We start from the raw sequence: 14,517 nt of genomic DNA on the forward strand, positions 1-14,517 counted from the left end.
GCTTACGTACTGGTGCTCTTCATACAGAGACTATTTCCTTCTTTGTGCCTGAGAAGGCCATGCACCCTTTGGTACTTTGGCTACCGTGGCTGCAGAAACATATGCCACAATTCAACTGGGCCACTTTGGAGCTTTCACATTGGGATCCAGATTGCCATGGCAAATGCTTGATGGAAGTCTCTCCAATACCATGCATGCCAACTACCCCGTTGTTGCCTGGTTTGCTGCCTCAATATGCATCTTTCCAAGATGTGTTTTCAAAAGAAGCCGCTGATGTATTACCGCCACACAGATCATACGACTGCGCCATCAATTTGAAGCCTAATACGGAACCCACCCAAAGGAAGGGTCAACCCCCTCTCTGTGGTAGAGAATAAAGCGATGTCAGAGTGCATCCAAGAGAATCTCCAGAAAGGCTTCATAAGACCTTCCAAGTCTCCTGCCGGCGCAGGCTTCTTCTTCGTGGGGAAGAAGGAAGGAACATTACGTCCATGCATTGATTACAGAGGTCTGAATGAGATCACTGTAAAGGATCGCTATCCCTTACCACTCATCTCGGAGCTATTTGACAGGTTACAGGGAGTCAAGATATTCTCCAAGCTTGACCTCAAAGGAGCGTATAACTTAGTTCGCATCCGCTCTGGCGACGAATGGAAGACGGCTTTTAATACCCGGGATGGGCACTTTGAATACCTGGTGATGCCCTTCGGCTTAGGCAATGCCCCGGCTGTCTTCCAAAACATGATGAACAATATTCTGCGTGATCTATTCTACCAATGTGTCGCTGTCTACTTAGACGACATCTTGATATTCTCCCAGGACCCGCAATCCCATCAGGAGGATGTCAAAAGAGTTCTGCAGAGACTTCGCGAGAACCGCTTATACGCCAAGCTGACTAAATTCGAATTCCACAAGGAATCCGTGCCCTTCTTAGGGTACATTGTCTCAAACAAAGGTTTCCAGATGGATCCTCAGAAGCTTGAGAGTATTCAGAAATGGACACAACCCACTGGCCTAAAAGCTCTAAGACGATTTCTGGGATTTACCAACTACTACAGGACCTTCATCAAAGATTACTCTTCATTGACTGTTCCATTAACAGCGATGACTAAGAAGGGAGCCAACGTTGCCACTTGGTCTACGGAAGCTGTGACAGCATTTCAGAAGTTAAAAGACGCCTTCTCAAGCAAACCATGTCTCCGCCATCCGGACCCTTACACGACCCTTCATTGTGGAAGTCTATGCCTCTGATGTAGGGGTAGGAGCCGTGCTAAGCCAGACCAGTGACTCTAAGATCTTGCACCCCTGCTCATTCTTTTCCTGACGCTTCTCGCCAGCGGAGAAGAACTACGGCATTGGGGATAAAGAATTGCTGGCAATAAAAATTGCATTTGAAGAATGGCGCCCCTGGCTTGAAGGTGCACAGCATCAGATTACTGTTTACACTGATCACAAAAATCTGGAGTACCTCCGTCATGCTCAACGCCTTAACTATAGACAGGCGAGGTGGTCTCTGTTCTTCAACAGATTTGACTTTCTGCTGAAATATTGCCCTGGTGATAAGAATGTCAGAGCAGACGCATTATCTCGCTCTTTCCTCTCTGAAGACGTACCTGATGAACCCCAGCATATCATCGACCCGAAGATAGTTCTTCTGATAGCTACACATCCAGTACCCCCGGGCAAGACCATTGTACCCTGCAGTCTAAGAAAGAAGTTGCTAGCATGGGCTCACGATTCGAAACTGGCCGGACACCCTGATCAACGGCGAACACCGGCTAAGCTACAAAAGTACTATTGGTGGCCCACCATGAAGGAAGATACTTTTGCATATGTAGCTTCCTGTTCCAATTGTGCCAGACAGAAACCTTCACCCGGACATCCTTGGGGCCTGCTTCAACCCTTGCCAGTACCAGATGAGCCCTGAACCCCCATTGCAACAGATTTTGTGGTGGACTTGCCACTTTCTGGAGGTAACAATACAGTCTGGGTTACAGTGGATCGATTTTCGAAGATGGCTCACTTCGTGGCTCTCCCTGGCTTGCCTTCAGCCATGAAACTTGCTAAACTATTCATCAGTCACATCTTTCGCCTACTGTTGCATCCAGTCTTCGACGGCATCTCCCCGCCTTTACCTCTCTACTTGCGGTTCCTCCCGCTCACCTTGGACTAATGGCCGCGGCAGCGTCTTCTTGCCGACCTCTCCGGTGTCCCCGGACAGGCTATGGTGCTGCCTCCCGCCATTCTCCTTCAAGGTACCTCTAGGGCACATGCGCGCACGCCGCCCTCATCTTTATTTCCACGTTGGAGCGAACCTCAGGGGCGTCCCCCTGTTCTGATGTCACGACTCCAGGGTATATCTGCCTACTACATTTGCTAGCTCATTGAGTTAGCAACCGTACCTCTTACGGGTGGGATTCGCTCTCTGTTCCTAAGCTACTCTACCACTCCAGCTCAACTGGAACTCTTACTACCCTTCGGGGTCACTAACGGGGTACCCGCTCCTCGGGGGCCTCTCTGCTTCTTTCAGGTGCTATCAGGAAACCGGTACTCGCTCCTCGAGGGCCCATGTTCCCTGTGTCGCTGCCTGCAAACTCAACCTTCTACTTGGAAGAACTAACTACAGTCACCATCTGTGAGTACAGAAACATCTCTCTCAACAGTAGTGCTTCGCCAGAATCAGGTACTCACTCCTCAAGGGTCTGTCCTCTGCTCTGGTGCCAGACCTCTCATCTAGTGGAATCTCTGCTACTGCTAGTGAGTACAATGCTACTGAGTCTCTCTGCTCTAAGGGATCAGGTACTCGCTCCTCGAGGGCCTGCTCTCCCTGTCTCAGAGTTCTTCTATTGTACTTTGGATTCTGAATGCTATTCTATTGTGTGCTCATAATTCTCAGTCTCTTTCCCACTACAGCACTGCTTACAGAGGATCCGCTGTTCCAGCGTCCTGTGAAAGATGTGCCCAGCTGGGCTCTACAACCACTACTCACTACTGCCACCTCTGGTGGTTCCATATACTGTTTATGGTTAAACAATTTTTATTGGTTTGTTCTTACAGCAACTGAGTTACAACAGTGAAACAGGTTTGGTTCTGACCTGAGTACAATAGAACAAATCCTGCTCAGGTCCAAGGACCTCCTTGTTATGTACTCCCATCGTCCCTCCCGACCCCTACCCACCCTCCCTAATTTCCCCGCTGGACTAAACAGAAAAGACGAATTCGTTGCAGTACCAAGAAATTATATATAATCCAAGTCCATCTAATGTCAGTCATTCATAACCAGACTACGTGCTCGAGGTGACAGATGTTGCAAGTAAGAATTCCAAATCTGGAGAAATCGTCGTCAGTGTCTTGGGGATTCTCGGGATGCCAAATTCTCCATAGTTATCAAGGCATGAAATTGATTCCTCCAAGCCCAAAAGGAGGGAGGATCAACAGAGCGCCACACAGACAATATTACTTTTTTCCCCACTAACCCAGCTTTTTGTAGAAGCAGGCGTGAGCCAGGATCTCGAATCCGGATGGGAGAGATACACCCAAATAAAAGCCACATAGGGGAAACAGGAAAAGCCACATCCAGCATATCTGCCATGTAATCTGCCACCTTGTGCCAAAAACAATGCGTTGGGGGGCATGTCCAAAAAACATGAGATAGCATCCCAATAGCAGCATGACAGCTAGGACATTCAGCACTAGAGTTAATTGATATGCCACTTGAGGGGACACATAGGCCCGACTAAGAAATTTAAATTGCAGCTCCCGATAATACATGTTGGGTGAGATCCTGGCTGCTCGCCTAAAACATTTCTGTAGTATAACGTGTGTCACCACAAAATCCCCATCACGATTCCAGCGTGTTGTCAAAAGAGAAAACACATCTAACCTGGTCTCATGACACAGGTGTTTGTAATACGATGACAAAGAAGGAGTTTTTGCACTCTCAAAATGCAGTACCCGATCCAAAACAGTAAAATCATTTGGGTGCTTAGTGTCTGCCGGTAAGGCATTGATATAATGACGGATTTGCAGATATGAGAAAGTGTGTGAGTCACCCAGGCCATACATCTGGTGAAGATCTTCCCAGGCTATGGGTTGTCCCTCCCGGGTTAGCAGTTGCCCCACATATACCAGACCCCTAGATTTCCAATTCCTGAAAACTGTTGATTGAGATCCCGGGAAAAATTCATCATTACCCATAAGAGGGCGAAAGTAGGCACATATTCTAGAAATCTTCAAAAGTTTAACTAGAGGTACCCAAGTTATGCGGATGGGTTTAAGCAGTGCCGACTGGGATAAAAAAGGGGAAAGGCGTGCGGGTGGAGACTGCAAAACATAAGGAAGAGCCCGGGGGTAAGTGACTGCCGCATCTGATATCAAAGGAGTAAAGTGGGAGTGACCCAGTAGCCAATCTCGGATGATCCGTAAGATACATGCCATATTATATAAAGCCAAGTCCGGAAAACCCAAACCTCCCTCTCCCCTGGCCGCATGTAGCCTGGTCAGAGGTATCCTAGATTTCCCTCCCCGCCAAACAAAGCGTCGGATGGCACTGTTTAGGATGGCAAGGTCTTGGCGTTTCAGCCATAAGGGCAAGTTTTAGAAAAGATAAAGCTATTTCGGCAGGATGACCATTTTAAACAGATTCACTCGACCACTTAAAGAAAGCGGAAGATTACCCCATGTTTGCAGTAAAGTTTGAGTGTCATGAATTAATCTTGGCACATTCACCTGGTAAACCAGGTCTGGATCAGAAGGAAGGGATACCCCTAAATAATGGATAGTATCGCCCGCCCACTTCAGGGGAAATGTACCCGGCCATTGAGTTCACACAGTGTTGGGAAACGCTAAGGCAGAGGATTTTGTTTCATTAAGTTTAAGTCCCGAAAACCCCCCAAAAGTCCCTATTAAGTGTAATAACGGGGCCAAGGAAGTATGCGGACTTGTAACAAAAACCAGCAGATCATCTGCGAAAGCCACACATTTAAAGATACGCGGCCCCAGACGAACCCCTCGGATCTCGGTCTCACCTTCTATGGCTAGTAAGAGGAGCTCTAATTGTAAAATAAACAGTAGGGGAGATAACGGGCACCCTTGTCTCGTACCCCGTGCCACCGGAAACCGGCTGGACAGGGCCCGTTTGCACAAATTAACGCCTGTGGATCTTGATATAATAATTTAAGGGCTTGTATAAAAAAACCATCAAAACCCATCTTGCGTAGCACAAAAAAGAAATAGCGCCACTCCACTCTGTCAAACGCCTTTTCGGCGTCAAAACTAATAGCCAAATAGGGGGATGCCATTTGTTGACATATGGTCATGGCAGTCAATACTGTGCGAATATTAGCCAGAGCATATCGCTTGCGGACAAACCCTACCTGGTGTTCATTGATGAGAGTGGGTAGGATAACAGCAGCTAGCCTATCAGCCAGTATTTTGGCCAGCAATTTCTGGTCATAGTTTAGAAGGGATATGGGCCTATAGGACGCAGGGGAGAGTGGGTCCTTACCCTCTTTCGGGATAAGAGTAATGTGTGCTAAGTTTGCGTGGGCTGGAAAGGAACCTTGAGCAACTAGAGCCGTAAAAGCCGCAGCCAACGGGCCAGATGTCTGCTCAGCCAGGAGTTTAAAGAACTCCGCGGTATAACCATCTGGTCCTGGTGCCTTAAAGCCAGGTGAACTTTGAATAGCTAGTTTGATTTCCTCTTCTGTAACCGGCCGACTGAGGCCCTCATGTTGTTCTTTTGTTAAACAGGGAAGAGAAAGTTGAGCACAAAACCGATCGCAAGCTTCCGCGTTCCACCCTACGGAAGCATACAAGGAAGAAAAGAACTCTCGAAAGCGATTAGTATGATGGGGGTATCTTTTTGTATAGGTGTCGGAGGAGTCCCTCACCGCCGGGATATAACGACACGAACGCGAGGATCGAAGTAAGTTAGACATCATCTTCCCTGATTCATCAACGTGCCAAAAAAAGCTACTATATTATCAATATCGATTTTATCAATACAGTAATAATACTGATTGATAAAATCGATATTGATAATATAGTAGGCTTTTTTTGGCACGTTGATGAATGAGGGAATTTAATGCATTCCATATACTGTTTAAATAAAGATTCAGTTCTGTGTTTGTCTGTCCAGAGTTTAGCCTGGCACTGTGGTCCCTCACGGGACTGCCCCCCGTGGGCATGGTCAGCTGCCACAGTGTCCAAGGATCCACCCAAACACCAGTAACCATAACATCTACACGGCATGTCTAAACACACTGGGGTAGATTTTATAAATTTGCGTACACGCGAACAAGAGTCCACGGGATTTCAATAGATACGCGCATAGCCGCGCGTATCCATTAAAATCCGGGGTTGGCGTGCGCAAGGCTGCCCAAAATTGGCAGCCTACGCGCCAAGCCGCGCAGCCTGCCTCCATTCCCTTCGGCCTCCCCCTACCTTCCCCACCCCCCGGCCCTATCTAACCCCCCCTACCTTTGCTGTACAAGTTACGCCTGCTCGAAGCAGGTGTAACCTGCGCGCGTTGGGCCGGCCGCCAGCGCGTCATGGTCTGGTCCAGGGGCTGGTCCGTAGGCCGCGGCCATGCCCCCGGAATGCCCCCTGATGATGCACAGGCTGTGACATGTTCCCCGGAATGCCCCTGATGACGCGCCGGCCACAACAACGCCCCCCCCAGGAAAGCCCAGGGACTTACGCGCGTCCCGGGGTTGTGTGTGCCGCCGAGCCTACCCAACATAGGCTCGGCGCGCGCAGGGGGAGTTTGGGCCAGGTTTTCGGGAGGTACGCGCGTACCCCTTTGAAAATCTGGCCCATTGTTTCTGACAGAGGACCTCAATTTACAGCAAAGTTCTGGAAAGCCTTGTGTAAGAAATTCGACATCACACTTGACTTCACCTCTGCGCACCATCCTCATTCCAATGGCTAAACTGAGAGAATGACTAGAACTCTCAAACAGTTCCTCCTCGCCTATGTTGGTACACGACAGAATGACTGGGCTGAACTGTTGCCCTGGGTTGAATTTGCCATCAATTCGCATCCAGCATTATCTACTGGATATAAACCTTTTGAAGTGGTCTACGGACGACAACCCTTACCACTTTCACTTTCTGTGTCGTTCCCGGCAGCTCAAACTACTGCCAAAGATATACAGCAGCTCTGGAGTAAGACTAAAGAGATGCCTGGTGATAAAGTCTGGCTGTTTACCAAACATCCAAGACTCAAGCCTCCATCTGCTCGATTTGCTCCACGCTTTGTCGGACCCTTTCCTATTCTCCGACGATTGGGCTCACTCACCTATAGTCTGAAACTTCCTCCAGCTATGAAGATTCATAATGCATTCCGGGGTAGATTTTCAGAGCCCTGCTCGCCTAAATCCGCCCAAAACCGGGCGGATTTAGGCGAGCAGGGCCCCTGCGCGCCGGGAAGCCTATTTACATAGGCCTCCCGGCGCGCGCAGAGCCCCGGGACTCGCGTAAGTCCCGGGGTTCTCGGAGGGGGGCGTGTCGGGGGGCGGGGCCCGGTCGTCGCGGCGTTCCGGGGGCGTGTCGGCAGCGTTTTGGGGGCGGGTACGGGGCGTGGCTACGGCCCGGGGGCGTGGCCGCGCCCTCCGTACCCGCCCCCAGGTCGCGGCCCGGCGCGCAGCAGGCCCGCTGGCTCGCGGGGATTTACGTCTCCCTCCGGGAGGCGTAAATCCCCCGACAAAGGTAAGGGGGGGGTGTAGACAGGGCCGGGCGGGTGGGTTAGGTAGGGGAAGGGGAGGGGAAGGTGAGGGGAGGGCAAAGGAAAGTTCCCTCCAAGGCCGCTCTGATTTCGGAGCGGCCTTGGAGGGAACGGGGGGAGTGCAGCGCGGCTCGGCGCGCGCAGGCTATACAAAATCGATAGCCTTGCGCGCGCCGATCCAGGATTTTAGTGGATACGCGCGGCTCCGCGCGTATCTACTAAAATCCAGCGTACTTTTGCTTGAGTCTGATGCGCAAGCAAAAGTAGGCTGATCGCGCTTCTTTTAAAATCTACCCCTCCATGTTTACCTGCTGAAACCGCTTGTTCTTAGCGAGTTTTCCACCAAGACATCTGAACCTACTCCTGTTGATGCAGAAGAAGACATCAAGTACAAGGTTCATGCCATCCTATATGTAAGAAAGAGAGGCAGATTTTGGGAATACCTCCTGTCATGGGAGGGATACGGACCAGAAGAAAACTCTTAGAAACCTTTGGCTAATATCATGGACAAAGAGATGCTTTGTCAATTTCATCGATCGCATCCTCAAAAACCAAGACCAGGAAAGGGGGGGGGGTCTGGAGGGGGCCCTTTGAAGGGGGGGTACTGTTGTGTCCGTTGGTCTCAGACGGCTTCCACCTCTGTGACTCACATCTTTCTTCCTTCTCTCTCCTCAAGCCTTGGGAAGATGGCTGCTGACGCGTCTTCATGCTGCTCTCTCCGGCGTCCCCGGAACGGCGACAGTGTTCGCCATGTTTCTCCTGAGGGCCTCCTAGGGTGAGCGCTCGCACGCCACCCATGTCTTTATCCACGTCATGGCGGGAACCTCGGGGGTGTCCCCTCCGACTGATGTTACCTCATCCAGGTATTTAGCCTGCCCTTTGTTTGCTAACAAACTGAGTTAGCAAGGATTGGAATGCCTCCGGTCTAAGCTGCTCTGCCGCTTCCCAGCTGCTGCAGGAAGCTCTCTCTGCCCTTCGGGGTTTCTTTTCTAACCTGGGTACCCGCTCCTCAGGGGCCCTTATGCTGTTTTTCAGGTACCTATCTGGGATACCAGGTACTCGCTCCTCGAGGGCCTGCTCTTCCTACCTTGGTGCCTAAAGTTCAACTACTTCTGCCTGCCAGGATTTTCATCAATACAGCTATCTACTTCAGTGAGTAACTAACCTTGTCAGTCTGTCTCATCTTCAGCTTCGGTGCTGGGAGTCTGCATCCGGGACTTCCTCCACTAGCCTGCGCTGCCTACCATCTACACGAACGTGGGACTGGTCTCCTCTCCTGAGGACCCCTGGACTATTCTACTGGGTTACCTCACTGCTGCCACCCCTGGGCAGAACCACCAAGCTGTATAATAAATACAAATTTTCTGTGTCTGCGTGTATAGAGTCTAACCTAGTACTGCGGTTCCTCACAGGGCTCCTCCCCATGGGAGTGGCCAACACCGCAGTACCCAAGAATCCACTCCAATACCTCAAAATCATAACAAAATTATTAAAGACTTGCTTTTTACAGAAGCATTCTAATGGCCCAGCTAGTATGAACTCTCTGATTTTTTTGTATTAAATATATTTTCTATAATTTCAGTCATTTTATTGTTAAGGCTTATTGTCTATTTTACTATAAGAACATAAGACATGCCATACCGGGTCAGACCAAGGGTCCATCATGCCCAAGATCTTGTTTCCAATAGTGGCCAATCCAAATCACAAGTACCTGGCAAATACCCAAACATTAAATAGATCCCAAGCTATTATTCCTTATTGATTAATAGCAGTTTATGGACTTCTCCTCTAGGAACTTATCCAAACCTTTTTTAAACCCAGTTACACTAACTGCTGAAACCACATTGTCTGGCAAGGTATGTCTTCTTGTTCCCCGCCTCAGACTGTATTGGAGAGGCAGGTAAGAAATGCTAGTAAATAAATAAATTAATTAATTGATAAATGCTACATCCAGAAGGGATTATGTCTTTTACAAACTGCAACCATTTACTCTTCTTTGTGTTTTAAATCATAAACATCAATATGGAAAATAATAATCAAAGCATATTCTAACCAAATTGCTCAGAATTAAGCTACTCTTTCTAATAAGCTCATAATTCGGCTAAGTGGCAGTGGCTGAATATCTGCCCAGGATCAGCGGCTGCCACTGAACCACCTAATTACTTATCCGGATAAATAGTTAGCCAGTTAAGTGGTGGGCGGCGAATGGATATAATTGGGAGGAGTTAGCTGGATAACTTATCTGGCTAACTCTGGTCATGTCCCAAAGTTAGCTGGATAAATTTATCTGGCTAACTTTTAGATAGCTAAGTATATTCAGTGGTGTAGGTGCAACACTGAATATTCTGGCTAAGTTACCCAAATATGTTTATTTGACTAACTAGCTCGGCTGGATAGCTGAATATAGACCTTATCGTGTTTCTGACATCCAATTCTGCTACTTTTATTCATTATGCATCCTATTAAAATGTAAATGACTGTTAAGCCACTCTGGTCCACGAATGCTGCAAGCTGCTTGGGTTTTCAGGATATTCACAATGGGGTAGATTTTAAAAGAAGCGCGATCAGCCTACTTTTGCTTGCGCATCAGACTCAAGCAAAAGTACGCTGGATTTTAGTAGATACGCGCGGAGCCGCGCGTATCCACTAAAATCCTGGATCGGCGCGCGCAAGGCTATCGATTTTGTATAGCCTGCGCGCGCCGAGCCGCGCTGCCTCCCCCCGTTCCCTCCAAGGCCGCTCCGAAATCGGAGCGGCCTCGGAGGGAACTTTCCTTTGCCCTCCCCTCACCTTACCCTCCCTTCCCCTACCTAACCCACCCACCCGGCCCTGTCTACACCCCCCCCTTACCTTTGTCGGGGGATTTACGCCTCCCGGAGGGAGACGTAAATCCCCGCGCGCCAGCGGGCCTGCTGCGCGCCGGGCCGCGACCTGGGGGCGGGTACGGAGGGCGCGGCCACGCCCCCGGGCCGTAGCCACGCCCCCGTACCCGCCCCCAAAACGCTGCCGACAAGCCCCCGGAACGCCGCGACGACCGGGCCCGCCCCCCGACACGCCCCCGACACGCCCCCCTCCGAGAACCCCGGGACTTACGCGAGTCCCGGGGCTCTGCGCGCGCCGGGAGGCCTATGTAAAATAGGCTTCCCGGCGCGCAGGGCCCTGCTCGCGTAAATCCGCCCGGTTTTGGGCGGATTTACGCGAGCAGGGCTCTGAAAATCCGCCCCAATGAATACGCAAGAGATGCTTTTGTATGCAACAGAGGTGGATGCATGCAAATGCATCTCATGAGTATAAGGAGGTAGATATTAAAAAATCCACAGTGAGGTGTACTACAATGATATAAATGAAGCACCTTTGAAATAATCAAACAAAATCACTTCATAGTCCGTGTTTTGAAGACTATTCTGCATCAGGGGGCCATACATAGGTATTTTTCATCACAGAGATTTAATGTACTATAAAATAGACCTCGAGACATGAACTGTGTCAAGGTGACAACTGAAACCGAATCAACAGAAATCATATTAAGGTAAACTATTATTTGCACCAAAAAACTCTTAAAAAAAATAATGTTAGGACACTGTTTGCCTGATGCCATATGATTACTGAAAAGGCAATGATGGTACAAATGCTGGTATGATGGCATTCATCTAGTTTCTAACTATGAAGTGATTTTGCTTGATTAATGGTATTTATTCAAAGCCATTTGGACTCATATCTTAAATGGCAAGTTTTACATATTCAGCCTCTTATCTGGCCAGATAAAAAAGAGGCATTCCATGGGCGTAACTGGGAGGAGTACTTACCGGCTAAGTAGTGATATTCAAACTTATCCAGATAAAAGCTGCCTAGAGGGTTATTTTATCAGGCTAACTTCAAACTTATCTGGATATATTTAGCTGCACAGCTGCACCACTGAATATCTGGATAAGTCTTATCTGTTAACTTACATAGCTGGCTATGTCTGAATATGGGCCTCCTAGTGTTGATATTCTGAAAACAACTGACCTTGTGGCACTCGAGGACTGGTCTCAGCTAATGCTGCTCCCTTGATATGTTACCTTTTGAAGACAGCAGTTTCTGTTTTTGCATCCACAGTAAGGCTGAGTGTTTCCTTCATGCTGCCATTCATCACAGTCTCAGTTACCTGGTCCACATCCTTTGCTGCTGCTTCTTCATCTGAGTTGGCTTCCATAATAATGCTTCCTAGAACTGTATAAATGTAGAAAATGATAGAATAAAATGAATTATTTAATAAGTACACCACAACAGCAACTAATACCCACGGGTAGCTATTTCATCTTTAATAATTACAATCAGGCCTATCCTGTAAAGTGCGGCCGCGTTTACCCTGCTCCTAAGCCGCTTTTAACTCACGTTCCGGCCGCGTTAGCCCTTCCTGCGATCCCGAATCCCCTTTAACCTACTCCTACCGCGTCCTAAATTCCCCGGGTAACCCCTTCCGCCTGCGGCATGTATATTGCATGCAAACGAGCGAATTAGCTCGATATTGCACGCAAACGAGCCAATTAGCTATTCCCCTAGCATCCCGTAACCCGCGCCCCGACTAACGCTACCTTTCCCTGCCGTTTTGTCGCGCGTTTAACCTGCAAACTTACCGCCTACCCTGACCCAGGCGGTAGAGGCAGGGGTAAGGGCAGGTGGCAAGCTTTCCCCCAGCCCCCGCTCACCTGCCCCGGCCGCGATCATGGGTGCCGGTCTCCGTGGCAGCCCCAGTCCTCTCCCCTCCTCCCGAAGCCAAAAAAAAAAAAGCTTTTTTTTTTTTTGGCTTCGGGAGGGAGGGGAGAGGACTGGGGCTGCCACGGAGACCGCTTTACCCCGTGCAAGTAAGTTGTTTCGCCGCTTGTCTCTTCTCCCCCCTCCCGGAGCAGGGCGCGAAAAGCTGCCTTGCTCCGGGAGGGGGGGGGGGGGGGAGAGATGACAGCGGCGAATCCAAAAAATAAGCGAAAAAAACTTAAAAGCTAAAAGTAAGTTGCTTCGCCACTGTCATCTCTTCTCCCCCCCTCCCGGAGCAGGGCGCGAAAAGCAGCCTTGCTCCGGGAGGGGGGGGGGGGGGGGGGAGAGATGACAGCGGCGAATCCAAAAAATAAGCGAAAAAAAACTTAAAAGCTAAAAGTAAGTTGCTTCGCCACTGTCATCTCTTCTCCCCCCCTCCCGGAGCAGGGCGCGAAAAGCAGCCTTGCTCCGGGAGGGGGGGGGGGGGGAGAGATGACAGCGGCGAATCCAAAAAATAAGCGAAAAAAACTTAAAAGCTAAAAGTAAGTTGCTTCGCCGCTGTCATCTCTTCTCCCCCCCTCCTGGAGCAGGGCGCGAAAAGCAGCCTTGCTCCGGGAGGGGGGGGGGAGAGATGACAGCGGCGAATCCAAAAAATAAGCGAAAAAAACTTAAAAGCTAAAAGTAAGTTGCTTCGCCACTGTCATCTCTTCTCCCCCCCTCCCGGGGCAGGGCGCGAAAAGCAGCCTTGCTCCGGGAGGGGGGGAGAGAGATGACAGCGGCGAAGCTTTCCCCCAGCCCGGACGCCGGCAAAAAACTTACTTTTTTGCAGCCAGCCATGAGCAGGAACACGATCTGGCCTGCCTTAGCTCCTCCCGACAAGATGGCCGCCTGCACGGGGAAAGCGTGCAATTGGCCGCTCAAGACGTGATGTCGTGACGTCACGTCTTCAGCCACTCCCACTAATCTGTGAGTTCACCAAACCTTCACGATAATTGATTGTCAGCTTGGTATTAAATTATTGAAGAATATAGAGCAGGCCTATATAATAACTATATATAATAACTGGCTAAGTATATGTATAAAACTACATTCCCCAAACCGAAACCTCCGCTCAGCTAACAAAGGTCTATTAAAGATTCCACCTACTCGTTCCAAACAACTTACCTCAACTCGGAAGAGAGCCATATCCCTAGGAAGTCCCAAACTCTGGAACACCCTCCCAACCGAACTTAGAACACAACAAAATTTAAAAACCTTCAAAAAAGAACTAAAAACCTGGATGTTTACCAAAGCCTACCAAAACAACCAATGATTTTCAGATATTACTTCACTCCGACTGGCCCTATACAAACATGTGGAACCAATGCAAGCACATAATAAAACGCATAACTGAAACTGTATAGTTTGAAATCTGAGCTACATTTATAAAGCCTACAATATTAATGCTAACAATCACATGAATCTTTGGAAACTCTGTTAAACATCAAAACTTTGTAAACCGTTGTGATGGCGAAACCAAACAATGGTATAGAAAACTCAATAAATAAATAAATAAATAAATAAGATGGAACAAATTAAACACACTGGATCAAAAACTCAGAATTGGTTGTTCCCCTCTACAACTAGTCCTAGAATAGATTCATTGGATAGTAATGGTTTTCAGCTTATCTCCATACTATGCCACATAAACACATTTTTCAAAAGGCTCATACTGATTAGCATCTCATTGTAAAGCGAGCTTCAAGCAGGCACCTCCTGGACCCCTTTACGCTGTTCTAAAATAATGAAGAGACAAAATAGGGACTCATCAAGGCTATTTGTACCAGCTTCAACCCTCCTTACGTCACCTGTGAGTGGCTAGTTAGTTACCCCTAAACAAAGGTAAATTTATTTTATTCCTTTTTTTTTTTTTTAGATACTTTAAAAAGGATTACATTCAGGTATTATGGGTATTTTCTTGTCTCCAGACAGCTCACAATCTAAATTTGCATCTGAGGCAATGGAGCGTGAAGTAACTTGCCCAACGTCACAAGGAGCAGCAGTAGGATGGCTGAC

At 48.7% G+C, this 14,517-nt stretch overlaps 1 protein-coding gene across 5 annotated transcripts in view; it reads right to left on the reverse strand.

Moving 5' to 3' along the window:
- Nucleotides 1-14,517, reverse strand: part of PPP6R3 (protein phosphatase 6 regulatory subunit 3) — a 1,439,644-nt gene that overhangs the window by 55,105 nt on the left and 1,370,022 nt on the right. For all 5 annotated transcript variants that reach the window (XM_029582701.1, XM_029582702.1, XM_029582698.1 and 2 more), the window contains one exon: nt 11,787-11,937. In XM_029582701.1, the coding sequence (XP_029438561.1) occupies nt 11,787-11,937 (151 nt within the window). The remainder of the gene's footprint in view (nt 1-11,786; nt 11,938-14,517) is intronic.

The sequence above is a fragment of the Rhinatrema bivittatum genome, chromosome 17 (assembly GCF_901001135.1).
Source record: "Rhinatrema bivittatum chromosome 17, aRhiBiv1.1, whole genome shotgun sequence".
NCBI classification, from domain to species: Eukaryota; Metazoa; Chordata; class Amphibia; order Gymnophiona; family Rhinatrematidae; genus Rhinatrema; species Rhinatrema bivittatum.